Consider the following 15,080-nt stretch of genomic DNA (forward strand, 5'->3'; position numbering starts at 1 on the left):
GTATATATATATATATATATATATATATATATATATATATATATATATATATATATATATATATATATATATATATATATATATATATATATATATATATATATATATATATTTATATATTTTTTTTTTTTTTTTTAAAAAAGGACTCCCCAGATAGCAAGGAAACATTGAAACAATGTTTAGCCAGTATCAGGCGATGTCATAGAATCAACGTTGAGATCTGACGTTGACCTAACGTCACTCTTGCACCCTTTTTTAATATTGAAACAACGTCAGGTTTTGATATTGAATCAATGTTGAAAGCTGACATTGATTAGACGCCATATTTTCTAACGTTGAAAGCTGACATTGAAACAATGTCAGATTCTGATATTGAAACACTGTTGAACTATGATGTTGATTTTCCACCTCTTTCACACAGTTGCTTTTTATTGAAAAAAAACAAAAAAGGTCAATAGACATTTATAAACACGTGAAAGAGTCACCTGAGACCGAATGATCACGTGACATGCCCACGTGATTTTTCCGTGGCTTTAATAATGAATGTTCCCTACCTGGAACTTATCTTAAATATCATGTTCTTCCTCTTTTTATTGACTTTGTGTGTTGTGTGTGTGGTTTTTTTTTTGTGGTTTTTTTTTCATTTTCTCATTTCAGATCAGTAAAGTACCTTCCACCCATAAACAAGTAAGATACTCATGTCTTCAAATTATTGTTAGTTTTTAACCATTTTTTAACCTGTTACAGACTCAGAGAGAGAGAGAGAGAGAGAGAGAGAGAGAGAGAGAGAGATTTAATTTTTTAAACATTTTGCTAAACAGGCTCCACCACTCTGCAGTCTGCCCCCCCCCCCAACCCACTACTAGCAACCATCATGATGCCCCGGCCATCTACCGGCTCCTTTCACCAACCTACACAGCTATGCAACCTCCCCAGCAAATAGTCTGCGTTCAGTGCCTTCTCTAACGACGGTATGCTTTGAAACAATGACCTGCATCATAATTTCATTGTAATCTTAACTTCAAAACACTAATTTATGCTGCTGAATATCATCATATTTTGCTTTTTTATATTCCAGAGAGTCTGAGGCAAGTTCTAAAATGTTGTACTTTGACATTTTACATAGGATTTCATTTATATGTAAAAGGCTAAATTGTAAACAGTTTTAACAGATTGAACTACTTGAACCTGAATGCAAAATGTGAAGCCATCACTTATGGATATAGTTGTTTTTCTCATCACAATGCTTATCCAGTTTATCACAAGCCAGTATTCTTTGTGTTATTGTTCTTTTCAATAGATGCAGCCATCCAAAAACTTATAATCATGATAATAGAGCTGATCAGAGAAATCAGGGACCTCCGTGAGAAGTTCAGAGCCTTCCATTAATCCTGCAGCACTGACCCTGTTCATGCTGGGGTATTGCCTCTGGATTAGCCATTTAACAACATAGATGAGATGAACTGCAATGACCGGAGGCAAATAAAGCAATGGTAAGTTCTTAAAGGTTGTGGGACTTTAGTAGCCCTGAACTTTAGAAATTGTCAAATTTGGTTAAACTGCTTAAAAATGGCCTTCTCCTGTATGTTCTGCTTGAATAGACAACAGCAGGCTATCGTTGGCAGATCCAACACATAGGAATAGAAATGCATTTCACTGCAAATAGTTTAGTTTATGCATTTTATCTTTATAGGCTTTGAGCTTTTTAGCTAATGGCTCTTTGAGAATCAAAGTGAGGCAGCAGTTTGCTGATTTCTGCCTTGTGACTTTCATATTAATCAGCCTAGTAGTTTAGATGCTTTCTCCCTGCTGAAGACAATAGACAAGATGTTATTCATATTTAAGCTCTAATTTGGCTTTTTTTTTTTTCTTCTTTTTGTGTTTGTTTGTGTCCTAGATGGCCTGACTCAGCGGGTGGGGGTAAACGCTGTTTCTGAGTTTGCCTTCGCCCAAGCAGTGCAGAAATGTCTCCGCTACCCTTCAGAAAACATGGGTGGTGCAGGATGCCCGATATCCAGCTTGATCCCTGAGTAAACTAAAAAAAATAAGTGACCTGTAACCAATACATGTAACAAACTTTTTTTAAAATATAATAAATTACTTTGTAATTGATACAGAGATGTCAGTCATTTTTATTACATAATGCCAGATGCTTCATTTTATAGGGATATTATTATGGACATGACAAATTGTAAGACAATGTCCAGCATATTATGGGTTTCCTATTTGTGGATCATACACAATTGTCTTTTTTGCAGGTTTAAGTATTGCTGGTAATTTGCAGCATACAAATATACAAATACCTGTTAAGTACTGATTTTTAATCATGACTTTATTGTTTCAATAGTAACAAAGGGTGCAAAAGTGATGGAAAATCAACATCAGAGTTCATCAGTGACTCAATATCAGAATCTGACATCGTTTCAATATTAACAGTGTTTGAAAATTTGACGTTGAATCAATGTGAACCTGACGTTGTTTCAATATTAAAAAGGTGCAAAAGTGACGTTGGGTCAACATCAGATTTCAACGTTGATTCAATAGAAGCACCTAATATTGAAACAATGTTTAGTCAATGTCTCCTTGCTATCTGGGATGCCTGTTTGTTCAGGACAAATTTCCCATGTGGGACAGCAAAATGTATTCCTATCTTCTTATTTTGTCCCTCTGAGCACATTGTAGGATCTTGAAGCTACAAGGGCATCCTGAGAGAACCCAGAGTCACCAGAGTAACAGATGCTGTTAAGTGTTCTTAAAACTGAAGAATGATATTTAATGAATGGTATTCTGGAGGTTATCCACTATGAAAACCATCTTACCTCAGTAGGACACAGCAGAGAGTTTTCCTGTGCACTGTAAAGTCTGCTGGCATGACAGCTGCTGCACCCAAAGATTAGATTGTGTATTTACTGAATATTGTCCTGAAACTCTTTGAAAGTTTTCTAGGATTTTTTCCAGGGCTTTTGGTAGAGGCATTCTGCAGCCTTCTCTGTATACTCTGAACTCATTCTCTGCCGCTGTTAGTCTCCTCTAAGGCCTTTCCCAAACTGCAGCCTCAATTCATGCTGACGCCACCTGTCGCTAAATACTGTCAAACCTAAATGAGGATGTGGTCTCAGCTAGTGCAATGTACAGTTTGCCATCTTTGTACTGTTAATGTTTGTCTCCTGAACTGAATTTAAACCACTAAAACCAATCAATGTTCATTAAAACTACATCTTTACACAGAAATCTTACCTCCACTGTCAGCTTCTTACATGCAGCTTGCCCAAAACACCCTCTGCATCAGGGTTACTGGTGAAAACCCGGCTGATTGTTTTATAAAAGCAAAAGAAATTATTTCCTTGTAAAATGTAATCACTGCTAGTCATGAAACAAAATGCAAACCGAAATGTTTCCAAAAATGTGAGAACTATTTGTAAAATGTAACTGAAAACAGAAACATTTAACTGACAGCAGAACAAATACAACATATCAGCATATCAAATCTGAAACGAAGACCACTGTTGATAAATAAGCAAATAAATACTCATTTTAAATTTAATGCCAGGAATAAAAAAAAAAACAAACTGTATCACCTCTTCTTTTTTAAATAACTCTGCTGATTTTGTGGAAAAAGTTTTGAAAGAAAAATGTTTCCCCATTCCTCCCCCATATAGGATCCAAGCTGCTTTATTCATTTTTATTTCATAACACTCCAAATATTTTCAGTGGGGTGAAAGGTGTGGGCTGCGGGAGGCCAGTTGTGCCTTCATAGATATGAAAGCCACCCTCGCCATGTGCACGTGGATTCTGATAATGTGTCTCCTCTTCATCGCAGGTTTCCGATTGGCTTGTTTTCACTTTAATGTATTTTTTCTTTGCATTGTAGAGTTTTAATCTGCACTTGTGAATGCAGGAATGAACTGTTTGCTCACAGTGATTTTCACATCTGCTCCTGAGAACATGCAGATATTTCCAAAGCAGTCTGTTTTTAAAGATCACCAGCAGTTAATATTAGTCTGCAGCCTTATCCCAGGTGTATAGAGATTTCTCTGAATTCTCTGAATCTTTAATGATATTATCTACGGTACATGATGAAATCTCCAGATTCTTAATTTCTTTACCTAGTGGCCCACGTAGTCATCTATAGAGCTTTAAACCTCTTCCCATCTTTAACCCTGACAGAGCCTCTCTGCTGTTTTTATGCCCTTAAACCTTAAACCTGATTAAGTTTCAGGGTTTGGAAGATTCTCGGTCGGTCATGTGTTTTATTGACAGCCCTGCCCTCTCTACTTTTTGTAGAGACTTTATGCTAGCATCAAATTCAAAATGTTAACGTTAAAAACAAAAATACTCCTTTTAACATTTGATATGTTGTATTTGTGCAATTTTAGTTAAATGTTGGGCTTTTTTATGTTTTACCCTTTTAAACTTTTAGAGAAATTGGATAATTTTAATTGTGAAAATAAATGATTTGCACAATTAAAATATCTGAGCACTCAAAGCCCAAGTAAAACTTGCCACATTCACCCATTCATACAAGCACTTCCTTCTATGCTTAAGTGCTTTACTCATTCACACTCTGAGAAACTCTGGGTTAGTATCCTGCCCAAGCATATTTCCGATGAGTAGATGTCGTCCACAAAATCTTCCATTTCCATTTATTTAGAGGACATCACTGATATAACGCTGCACTGAAACTGAAATTAAAATGTAATTGCATTTTTTTAAGTTTCTGGTACAGGCTTGTTAAAAAAGACATCGCTTCCATTTTTTTTAGTGATCCATTAAATAATAACGAAATAATAATTTGATCTTGTGGTCTAAAAATAAACTTTTATTGTTGGAACCCAAAGGGACAAACAGCCACGTTAAGGGTTAATAATAACACACACCTGCGCCCCACTGCAGGATTTTTGTTTAAAGAAAGAAAAATAAAAAACGTATTTATTCGTCTCCTCTTTGACTCTGTGCAGGAAAACAATCTGAAAATGTGACCTGTGATTTTAGTTCATGACTAATACTTTCTCCCAGAAAAGAAAAGGAAACAGAGGGATTACATTTGTGGTCTTAGGTTTTTACCTTCCTCAGAACATTTATCATTTTAATCAGTTCGGTGACAAAGGCTCCTGTCTCTGCGCCTTTAATTCGTCTCCATTTGCCCTCCCCTTTAACACCGAGGTTTTTTCTGTTTAATCCCCAATTGGGAAAGAGAGGGAGGGAGAGAGAGAGAGGTAGAGAACCTCTGACAGACAGACAGAGAGAGAGAGAGAGAGCGATGAGCAGATAGATGAAGAGAGTCAGATTAGTGAAGCGAAGCTTAAAAAGAAGCTGAATTCGCCTCCCCGATCGCTGCATGTCCGGATTTATCCTTTTTATTCATACTTTTTAACTTCATTTGGAGGTTAATTAATTAATTGATCGATGAATCGGAAAATTTAACTGCGGCTGCATCAGAAAAAAGGTGGATTAATTTTGAGGTGCATTTGTCAGCGAAATGCGGACAAGTTGTTGGTGACTCGGAATAAAGCAGCTGATGAGGGTCGAACCGGCAGGAAACTGATGAAAGCTCGGATCGACTGACGATGATCATCGGTGTGTGGCGCTGAGGACCAGCGAAGATGTACGAGGAGAACCACCGAAGTAAGCGCTCAGTGAATCTGTCAGTGGATCACTTGGTTAAAGTTCAGATTTCTGTGTTTCAGCTGGAGCCAGACTGGAACAGCTGTATTTTCTGTATGAAGGTCACAGCTGTGCGATTAATCGACTACAGCTCATTTGGCTTTTATTTGTTTTATTTGAGTTATGGGAAATGCAGAAGTGATCTGAAACTAAAACTAAATTTTCTCTCCAAAGAAACTCACGAATAGAATTTTAAAATCTTCCAAATGGGCAAATTTGATAACATAGAAATAAAAAGTTTGAACAAACAGCACAACAGTAAATATAGGACGTGAAAACATCTGGTCCAGTTTACCATCTGATTCCCTTCACATCACCTGAACTAATGGTTCCTATCATTATGTCCTGTTTCCCTACACGCCATAAATCCTGTGTGTGAGTGTGTGTGATGCTGCAGTGTAGAGCAGAGATTCAAACCAATACATGATCTTTGTGTTTCTTTTCTACTAACTTTAGCTTCATACAGCACATCTGTGCACACCTTAGAGATTTAGAAGCTGCTGCGATCATTTAGGTCACGTTGAAGGCACGAGGAGATCTTGAGCTTGGATATCTTCATTTTCTGGAGAACACGATCCTCACGATAAATGTTTGTCCACTTTTTATCCTTTTGTGGTCATTTCACAATTGTCGTGCTTTTACCTGTGGCCTTTATGTGCTTATTTTCAGTCTCTGTGTGCTTGATTAATTTCATTTCATTTTATTGATTTTTCAACAGCAAGTCGTGTGCATCACAGGTCTGGTCGCTCTGGGTCCCTGAACCTGAGTTTGTCAGTCAGGTGATGATGAAAGAAAACCAGATATACTGAATCATTTTTTCACCCTCACAGTTCCTCTCTGATGAAATGAGATGAACTTGATCTATGATCTAAAAACCAGATTTGCAGTAGAATCAACCTGTGGGTCTGCAGCTCTTTAAGGTCTGGTCTTTGTGTTTTTTCACCGTGTCTGGTTTGTGATCCAGGCTCGACCATCAGGAACCAGACAGTGTGCTTTTAATGCTTAACTTCAAAGGGGTGTTTTCTGCTTACTGTGTGAAACATCACTCATTGGGGAAACTGTGCTGTCCACTGAGGTGTAAAGAATATGTCATAGATGTGCCATGTGACTCGGGGGAGGAGGGGGAGGGGGGTTCCTGGAGAAGAAACTGGTCCTAGACTGCTCAAAAACTTCAAGGCATCATAGGGTGAAAAGCACTGTGCCTGTGGCCTTCTATGGCAAGTGCCAATCGGGCTCCACGGTGCCGGGCAGCAAGCACAAGGCCCACTGAAGGATGTAGGGCCCTCAGGCCACCCTCATGAAGTCTGTTTATGATTGTGTGGTCAGAAATGTTTACACCAGTGTTATGCTGGAGGTCATTTTATAGCTCTGGCAGCGCTCATCCTACTTGCACAAAGAAGCAGATACCGGTCCTGATTGATTGAGGGCCTTGTCCAGCTCTCCTAGAGTCACTGTCTGTCTCCTGGAATTTGCTCCATGCTTTCGGGACTGTGCTGGGAGGCACAGCAATCCGTCTGACAATGGCACATATTGATGTGCCATCATGGAGGAGTTGGACTACCTGTCCAACCTCTGTAGGGTCCAGGTATCACCTCATGATACCAGTAGTGATGCTGACCCTAGCCAAATGCAAAACTAGTGGCAAACAATCAGAAAAGATGAGGAGGAAAAAATGTCAGTAGTGTCCAGCTTTAAAAGCATTCCTGTTTTGGTGTTGTCTCATTGTTCCCCCTCCAGTGAAACCTATAAACAACCCCTTCTGCTACTTTACTGATCACATCAATATCCCAGAGGTTTAAGTGACTTGATACTAAACTCTGGTTAAAAAATGGTGCTTTAACTTTATTTAATTTTTTTGGAGCATTGTATGTGGCTGTGTAGCTGTAGATGCTACTGTTATAAGTGCAGTGAATCATGGAGGCAGAGGACCACCTCGTCACTGTGGCCTGATCAGCTTTACTGGATTACAGTGATCTGTTCTGCTTGGATGCAGCTGTGCAGCATCTAAAGCTGTTAGATTGTGTTTATCGTTGTGCTTTATGTTGTGTTTCTGGATATGATGCAGTTGTGCATCTCTGTGGACACGCTAACAGTGGTCAACTCTTCTTAATAAGGCAGGCCTCAGATCTCAGATATGGTGGCCCTGAAATCCAAAACATGGCAATTTAAAAAGGATGACTCTGCTTCATTTCATGTTGTGATGTTTTATATATGCATATGTGCCGCATTGAGCCCTAAAGAGTTGTTAGAGCCTCAGGTAAACAATGATCAGCTGGTCATCTCTGGAGTTAGGCTGTTACCATGAAGGGTGACTCTAATAGCTCTAACTTGGTGACATAATGCTCCATATAGAAAATAACACACATATATATGTGACTTGGAATCACTCATTTTCATCCAAACTGAGAACATTTAACATCCTAAAGCAGCACCTGTTTCTCTGTGCATGTGTTTCCTGCTTGTATGAGTCTGTTTCTGCTGCCTGCATTTGGAGCATGTCTCCTTTAATGTTTGTGCTTTTGCTTGTTTATGTTTTCTCCTCGGGGTCATCTTATTATTAACACTCAGTAACAGTCACATGTGAGCTTGAGCTGATTTATTCACAAACATAATTTAGTTTTTGCAGGTAAACGTAAAGCAGCATAAAAACATAGCAGTGGGTCAAAGTAAATCTTTATTTTGACAGATTTTCAATCAGTGGATGCTCAGTAAAGTTACTCAGGTCTGCAATAGGATGTTCCAATAAAGTTTAAATGGTTGAGGACACATGACAGTTAACAATGATCGATATCGTGTGTTTCTGAGACTGATGTTCTCCTCGAGGACCTTTTAGATCAATTAAAAAGATGTTAAAGTTGTTTTAAAAAGGTAATATCATTACCATATGCGTGCCCATTTAAGTAGCACATGAGGACTCTGCAGGGTGAGTTCCTACTTCACCTCCTGGCAAATAGCAAGAACAAGGCTGTAATTATGTCTCTGTAAGGACCACTTTAGTCAAAACAAGGTTTTTATATCATCTGCAGCAATTTATATTCTGATGTATGGCGGTGTTCTAGAAATCCTAAAGACAAGGACAGCAGTGCCATGAATAGAAGAGGCATTATTGACAGTGGATTCAACATGGAGTATGTCAGAGGTAGTACGAATAGCCTGAAATGGATTAAAGATTCAAAGAGATTCAAAGTTGTTTTTATTCACAAATGAACGTAGATGCAAAGAGAGCTAACATCTTCTGAGCGTCTCTCTTTATATAGAGAAATTCTCCTTTTTGAAAGAAGAATAAAAGTCCAGCAGAAATATTGGCTTGAAGTGATCTGCCAGCAGTGAATCAGACTGCAGGTCAATGAGTTCAAGGTGAACACCACTGGATGCATTATCCTCTCTGCAAGTGCAAGGAATGAAATGATGTGCATTTCACTCTCAGCTGTTTTGAAGTCCTTACATTGCTTTGAAAACTTACTTGCCTCATAACATTGATGAGTACCAGCTTAGGCAGTCACCTGATGTTGTGGCTTCTTTCACTGTCCACTGTTCCACTGGTATGTGAGTGTTGCTCTCTAATTGGCTTGGAAGAAACAGCAACTTTTTCAGGAAAGCCTTCACCGGCCCTATGTTTGGGAGTTAAAGTGTGGCTGCAGCTCAGGAGGTAGACGGGTCATCTCCTGATTGGAAGGTTAGTGGTTCCATCCATGGATGTCTGCATGCCAGGTCTCCTTGGGCAACATACTAACCCCAAGTTGTTCTCTAATGCATCCGTTGGAGTATGAATGTGTGTGAATGTTAGCCATGAAGAAAGTGAATGTGGCATGTTGTATAAAGCACATTGAGTGCTCCAGGAGAGTAGAAAAGCGCTATATAAGAATGAGTCCATTTACCATGTGTAAATAGGCCTTTGTATTGCAGTTTGCTATTTAGTCCTTTTATTAATCCAGACAGCAAATTCAAGATCTGCCTTTCTTCTAACAAAATTTTGGATTTTCTGCTTACAGGTCCCAGACTATTTTTAGCACTTTGCCCAGGCTGAGCCACCTGTTATCTGTGTGCCTATGTCACCAGCTTCAGTCTCATCCTCCTCCAAAAGTGCAACACACTGTCTGTGATTCAGTGTTCTTACCCTCAATTTTTCAAATCAACTAAACACATCAAAGTGCTAAAGGTAAAGACCATAATAGGCAATAACAGACAGAACACTCCAACAATCAGATGACTCCCTACGAGCAAGCACCCTGATCCAAATTTTTTCCCCTGGAGCAAAAATATCAATTTCAGTTCTGAGTTCATTTTAGCCACTTTGTCTTGGTTCCCCTTCAAAAGTCTAACATTTTAAGATATAATATTAGGACAGCCATTCACTGTAACATCTGCCAGTTTGTGAAGGGTCAGCCCCTTTCACCATACCAGCACCGCCATTAGTTTTAACCCTTAGCCTTATGGCTGATTTAGGGTAAGTGAAACCAGATAATTGAATGATATCCTGGCTATGTTGAGCTTACTTTGTAGCCCAGGGCACAGAAGAGTATCAGCATAGCTGATGTGGGCTGGTGTTGAGGTCAGCTGAGCTGTCACGATTGCTGGCTGAGCTTGGTTCTTCAAGAATTAACCATGAGCTGTGCATGAATGGATATGGTTACTGAACTCTCCACCTGTTCTGGATCTGTTTTTTACTCCATTAATGATGTTTTCAGTGTAAACAGTTATGAAGACAGGTGGGAACTGTAAAATTCTTCATTACTTTCTTCATAAAGTGTGCAGTCCGAATTGACGTAGACGTTCCTGCACAATGAAAACCATTATATCTGCAGACGGAGGGATGCTACAGAACCTCAGATCTCTGTCAGGTCTGACCTCAGAGCTCAGGTGGGATGAAATTACTGGAGGTTGTGGCTTCCATCTTTTTAAGAGGGACTCAGTTTAATCCTCCTGATCCTGATATAGGAGGATCAGACTTTCTGCTCTCTGCTCACTGAATTAAGATGCTCTTCATGGACTTTCTGATAACGTTGTCATGGAAATTAGCATTTCCCATGTAACTTCATCTGTTGCTGTGGCAGTAGAGTTAATCCCTCCTTTTGTTCTGAGCGCATGAAAGAAAGTTAATTTTAACACAACTTAAACCCCCAAGTAACCTTTAAGGTGAGTAGGCAGTTCCATCCTGATCCAGCTGGACTCTGAGACACTGACAGGATTTTTTCAGTTATTTTAGTTCAGATGATTTGTTACTGATGGCTCCTTGATGCTGACCTGAAGGGTGCTATTTTTTCACATCCGCCCTTGTCTGATTTCTCAGGTGTCACTCTTTTTTTTTCATCTGAAGGCTGAGAAATCCACGTTTTAATATCTCACCCTAAGGGCTTTATAAAAAAAAGTTATTCGCAACAAATCTGTAAGTCCTTAAAAGTCTGTAACGCTCTGAAATCAGTTCCATCAAAAAGGATCCAAAAAGCTTTTCAAGCTCTGCAATTTAATCGCAACAATAGCACTCAGACTTGCTATCATTTTTTTCCATTCCTCATTCATATACAGTGGCTTGCAAAAGTATTCGGCCCCCTTGAACTTTTCAACATTTTGTCACATTACAGCGACAAACATGAATCAATTTTATTGGAATTCCACGTGAAAGACCAATACAAAGTGGTGTAGACGTGAGAAGTGGAACGAAAATCATACATGATTCCAAACATTTTTTACAAATAAATAACTGCAAAGTGGGATGTGCGTAATTATTCAGCCCCCTGAGTCAATACTTTGTAGAACTACCTTTTGCTGCAATTACAGCTGCCAGTCTTTTAGGGTATGTCTCTACCAGCTTTGCACATCTAGAGACTGAAATCCTTGCCCATTCTTCTTTGCAAAACAGCTCCAGCTCAGTCAGATTAGATGGACAGCGTTTGTGAACAGCAGTTTTCAGATCTTGCCACAGATTCTCGATTGGATTTAGATCTGGACTTTGACTGAGCCATTCTAACACATGGATATGTTTTGTGTTAAACCATTCCATTGTTGCCCTGGCTTTATGTTTAGGGTCGTTGTCCTGCTGGAAGGTGAACCTCCGTCCCAGTCTCAAGTCTTTTGCAGACTCCAAGAGGTTTTCTTCCAAGATTGCCCTGTATTTGGCTCCATCCATCTTCCCATCAACTCTGACCAGCTTCCCTGTCCCTGCTGAAGAGAAGCACCCCCAGAGCATGATGCTGCCACCACCATATTTGACAGTGGGGATGGTGTGTTCAGAGTGATGTGCAGTGTTAGTTTTCCGCCACACATAGCGTTTTGCATTTTGGCCAAAAAGTTCCATTTTGGTCTCATCTGACCAGAGCACCTTCTTCCACATGTTTGCTGTGTCCCCCACATGGCTTGTGGCAAACTGCAAATGGGACTTCTTATGGTTTTCTGTTAACAATGGCTTTCTTCTTGCCACTCTTCCATAAAGGCCAACTTTGTGCAGTGCACGACTAATAGTTGTCCTATGGACAGATTCCCCCACCTGAGCTGTAGATCTCTGCAGCTCGTCCAGAGTCACCATGGGCCTCTTGGCTGCATTTCTGATCAGCCCTCTCCTTGTTCGGCCTGTGGGTTTAGGTGGACGGCCTTGTCTTGGTAGGTTTACAGTTGCGCCATACTCCTTCCATTTCTGAATGATCGCTTGAACAGTGCTCCGTGGGATGTTCAAGGCTTGGGAAATCTTTTTGTAGCCTAAGCCTACTTTAAATTTCTCAATAACTTTATCCCTGGCCTGTCTGGTGTGTTTTTTGGACTTCATGGTGTTGTTGCCCCCAATATTCTCTTAGACAACCTCTGAGGCCGTCACAGGACAGTTGTGAAGCTGTTTCGCAAAGAAGAATGGGCAAGAATTTCAGTCTCTGGTAGAGACATACCCTAAAAGACTGGCAGCTGTAATTGCAGCAAAAGGTAGTTCTACAAAGTATTGACTCAGGGGGCTGAATAATTACGCACACCCCACTTTTCAGTTATATATTTGTAAAAAATGTTTGGAATCATGTATGATTTTCGTTCCACTTCTCACGTCTACACCACTTTGTATTGGTCTTTCACGTGGAATTCCAATAAAATTGATTCATGTTTGTGGCTGTAATATGACAAAATGTGGAAAAGTTCAAGGGGGCCGGATACTTTTGCAAGCCACTGTAGTAGAAAGTATAGTGTATATATTATAGAACAAAAAGTCCAGAAAGACTATAACTAAGGTAATGTTTAACATACAAACACTAACATGGCTAAGAAATAATCAATAATTCAATAATTTGAATAGTCAATTTATTTGCTGAAGATTAAAAGGTTACTATGGTCACGGTAAATCAAATGCTCAGGGTTAGCATGAAATTAACTAAATTCATTATTATTATTTTTTTTTTATCTCAACAGCAGTGTGTTTTAAAATAACTGAGTGAAGTCTTTGCTTTAATGTTGCTAACAGGAGTACCGCAAAGCTCTATACTAGGTCCTCTGTTTTTCCAGCTGTTATATAAACATATAAAGGAAGACATTTCAAAGCATAAAATGCAAAGAAACACTGTGGAGGTTGATGTTTATAGTGATGTTTCAAGGAAGAATCTTGCAGTTTTATTTCTTCTTTCAGTCTTAAATGTTTTACATTATATTTAGGTATAGCTTTGCTCACTTATCTCTGTCATATATATCTGTCTATCATGGATCGGTAAATATAGTTTCTTCCAGATAGTTTATAACGGTTAACTGACAGAATATATCATCAATCAGTGTCAGGGATAGTGTTAACAGCATATTCAGGTGGCTTTTGTCAGAAATATGGTGATGACCATTTAAACTAAAACTATCGGTCTTCCTCTGATGCTATTAAGATAAAACCAGCTGCTCCAGCTTCCCTTTGAAAACATCTGTCTCACTCACTGTCTGCAGCAGTCTGTGGCTGCTCCAAAGCTCTAAAACAAGCTGGTCTGCATGCAGTTCAGGGTGGCATTTCAATTAATATTGAAAGAGATTTAAAAGCAAAATATAATTCGCGGAGCACATTCTTATAGATTTTTAAAGATTTATTGTTGACAGAAGACCAGAGAGAACACCTGCGTTAGCCTTGTGGCATATGGGTCACCTGATAAATCTGGTGAGCTTTACTGGCAGTACAAATGTGAGTCTTTATTTATTATACCAAAGAGTCCTTCTGTTGGTCGAGCCACTTATACTAGCACAAACCTAAAAACTGCATATAAAAATGCATGTAGCCATCCTGACAATACTTAATGGTTACCTATCTACACCATAGTTTATTTTTAGTTTATTAAGAACCCCCAAAACCTACAAAGGAAGATCAGGTTACAGCATAAGTACATCGTAACCACATAACCTAGGCCATTTAGCCATTGCCATTTGCATAGGCTGGGTTCTCCATAGGTTCTGCATGGATTTGGCACAGACGTATTACTTAAACTTTAAGCCAAACATTTTGGTGGTTGGGCTGTTAGTGTTTCAGTGCTGGATGTCATGAGCAAGGGAAGTGACTGAGAACCTGCAAGACAATGAGACAATAGACATTGTAAGATTAACAAATTCTTAATAACAAGCTTGTTTCCCTGAAGCATACTCTGCTTTATCATCTATTTGGCTCTAAATGGCACCATGTTTGGGGTCTGGTATAGCTCACTGGGTTGAACAGGCAGGAGAACCATATGCTATAAGGGTATTGCAAAGGCCCAAGTTCCAGTCTGCCACAGGCCATGTCTTTCCCAGCTGTCCTGTCATAATAAAAGTTTAAAAAGCTCCTGAAATAATTTAATTTACCATGACTTACAAATAAATGTATAGACTGAGTGAGCAGTAAGGTAGTTTTCACATAGATTTCTATACACGCGTTCTTCTTCTTGCCGCTAGTAGCTGCACCCTGCTGAATAAATGCATGTTTAAGGTATTCCCACATTACTTATGCATGCATCTTTTAGTCCAGAGGTTCCCAAAGTGTGGGGCCCGCTCTTTTCATACCGCGGTATGAAAAGAAAAAAAAAGAACGCTTGGACACTGCTAGCATAATGGACAGGTTTTTGACGGGGCGCCCACACAACGCAAAGCAGGAGATGAAGCATATGTTTTCAAACCAACTTCCTTCCAAGCCAAAGACTAGAAAATATGGTGAAGCATGTCTTCCCTTTGGCTTCACCTGCACAAGTGCCGAGGTAGGTCTCTGCAACAGAATTAGTTTCCCCTACGTCAGGAGCAGCGCTGGGCTCTCCAAATCACGGACAAACAGTATCCCACATTGTTGATTTTTAGTTCACAAACACTTCTTGTAATGACTAACTACTCCTGACATTTTGGAGATGTTAGCTCTTTATACAGTAAAGTTACAGCGGGATACAAATAACATCAGGCTGATCCTGCCACGATTTGTTCCTCCGGTTCAAATCACAGACAAACAGTATCCCACA

At 39.4% G+C, this 15,080-nt stretch overlaps 1 protein-coding gene across 1 annotated transcript in view; it reads left to right on the top strand.

The window, feature by feature from the left end:
* Window positions 1-5,281: 5,281 nt before the first annotated feature.
* cacna1fb (calcium channel, voltage-dependent, L type, alpha 1F subunit) overlaps window positions 5,282-15,080 on the top strand; it is a 51,928-nt gene continuing 42,129 nt past the window's right edge. Inside the window, exon 1 of the mRNA XM_063464350.1 lies at window positions 5,282-5,625. Coding sequence (XP_063320420.1) covers window positions 5,604-5,625 — 22 coding nt within the window. The 5' untranslated portion in view covers window positions 5,282-5,603. The remainder of the gene's footprint in view (window positions 5,626-15,080) is intronic.

The sequence above is a fragment of the Pelmatolapia mariae genome, linkage group LG20 (assembly GCF_036321145.2).
Source record: "Pelmatolapia mariae isolate MD_Pm_ZW linkage group LG20, Pm_UMD_F_2, whole genome shotgun sequence".
Taxonomy (NCBI): domain Eukaryota; kingdom Metazoa; phylum Chordata; class Actinopteri; order Cichliformes; family Cichlidae; genus Pelmatolapia; species Pelmatolapia mariae.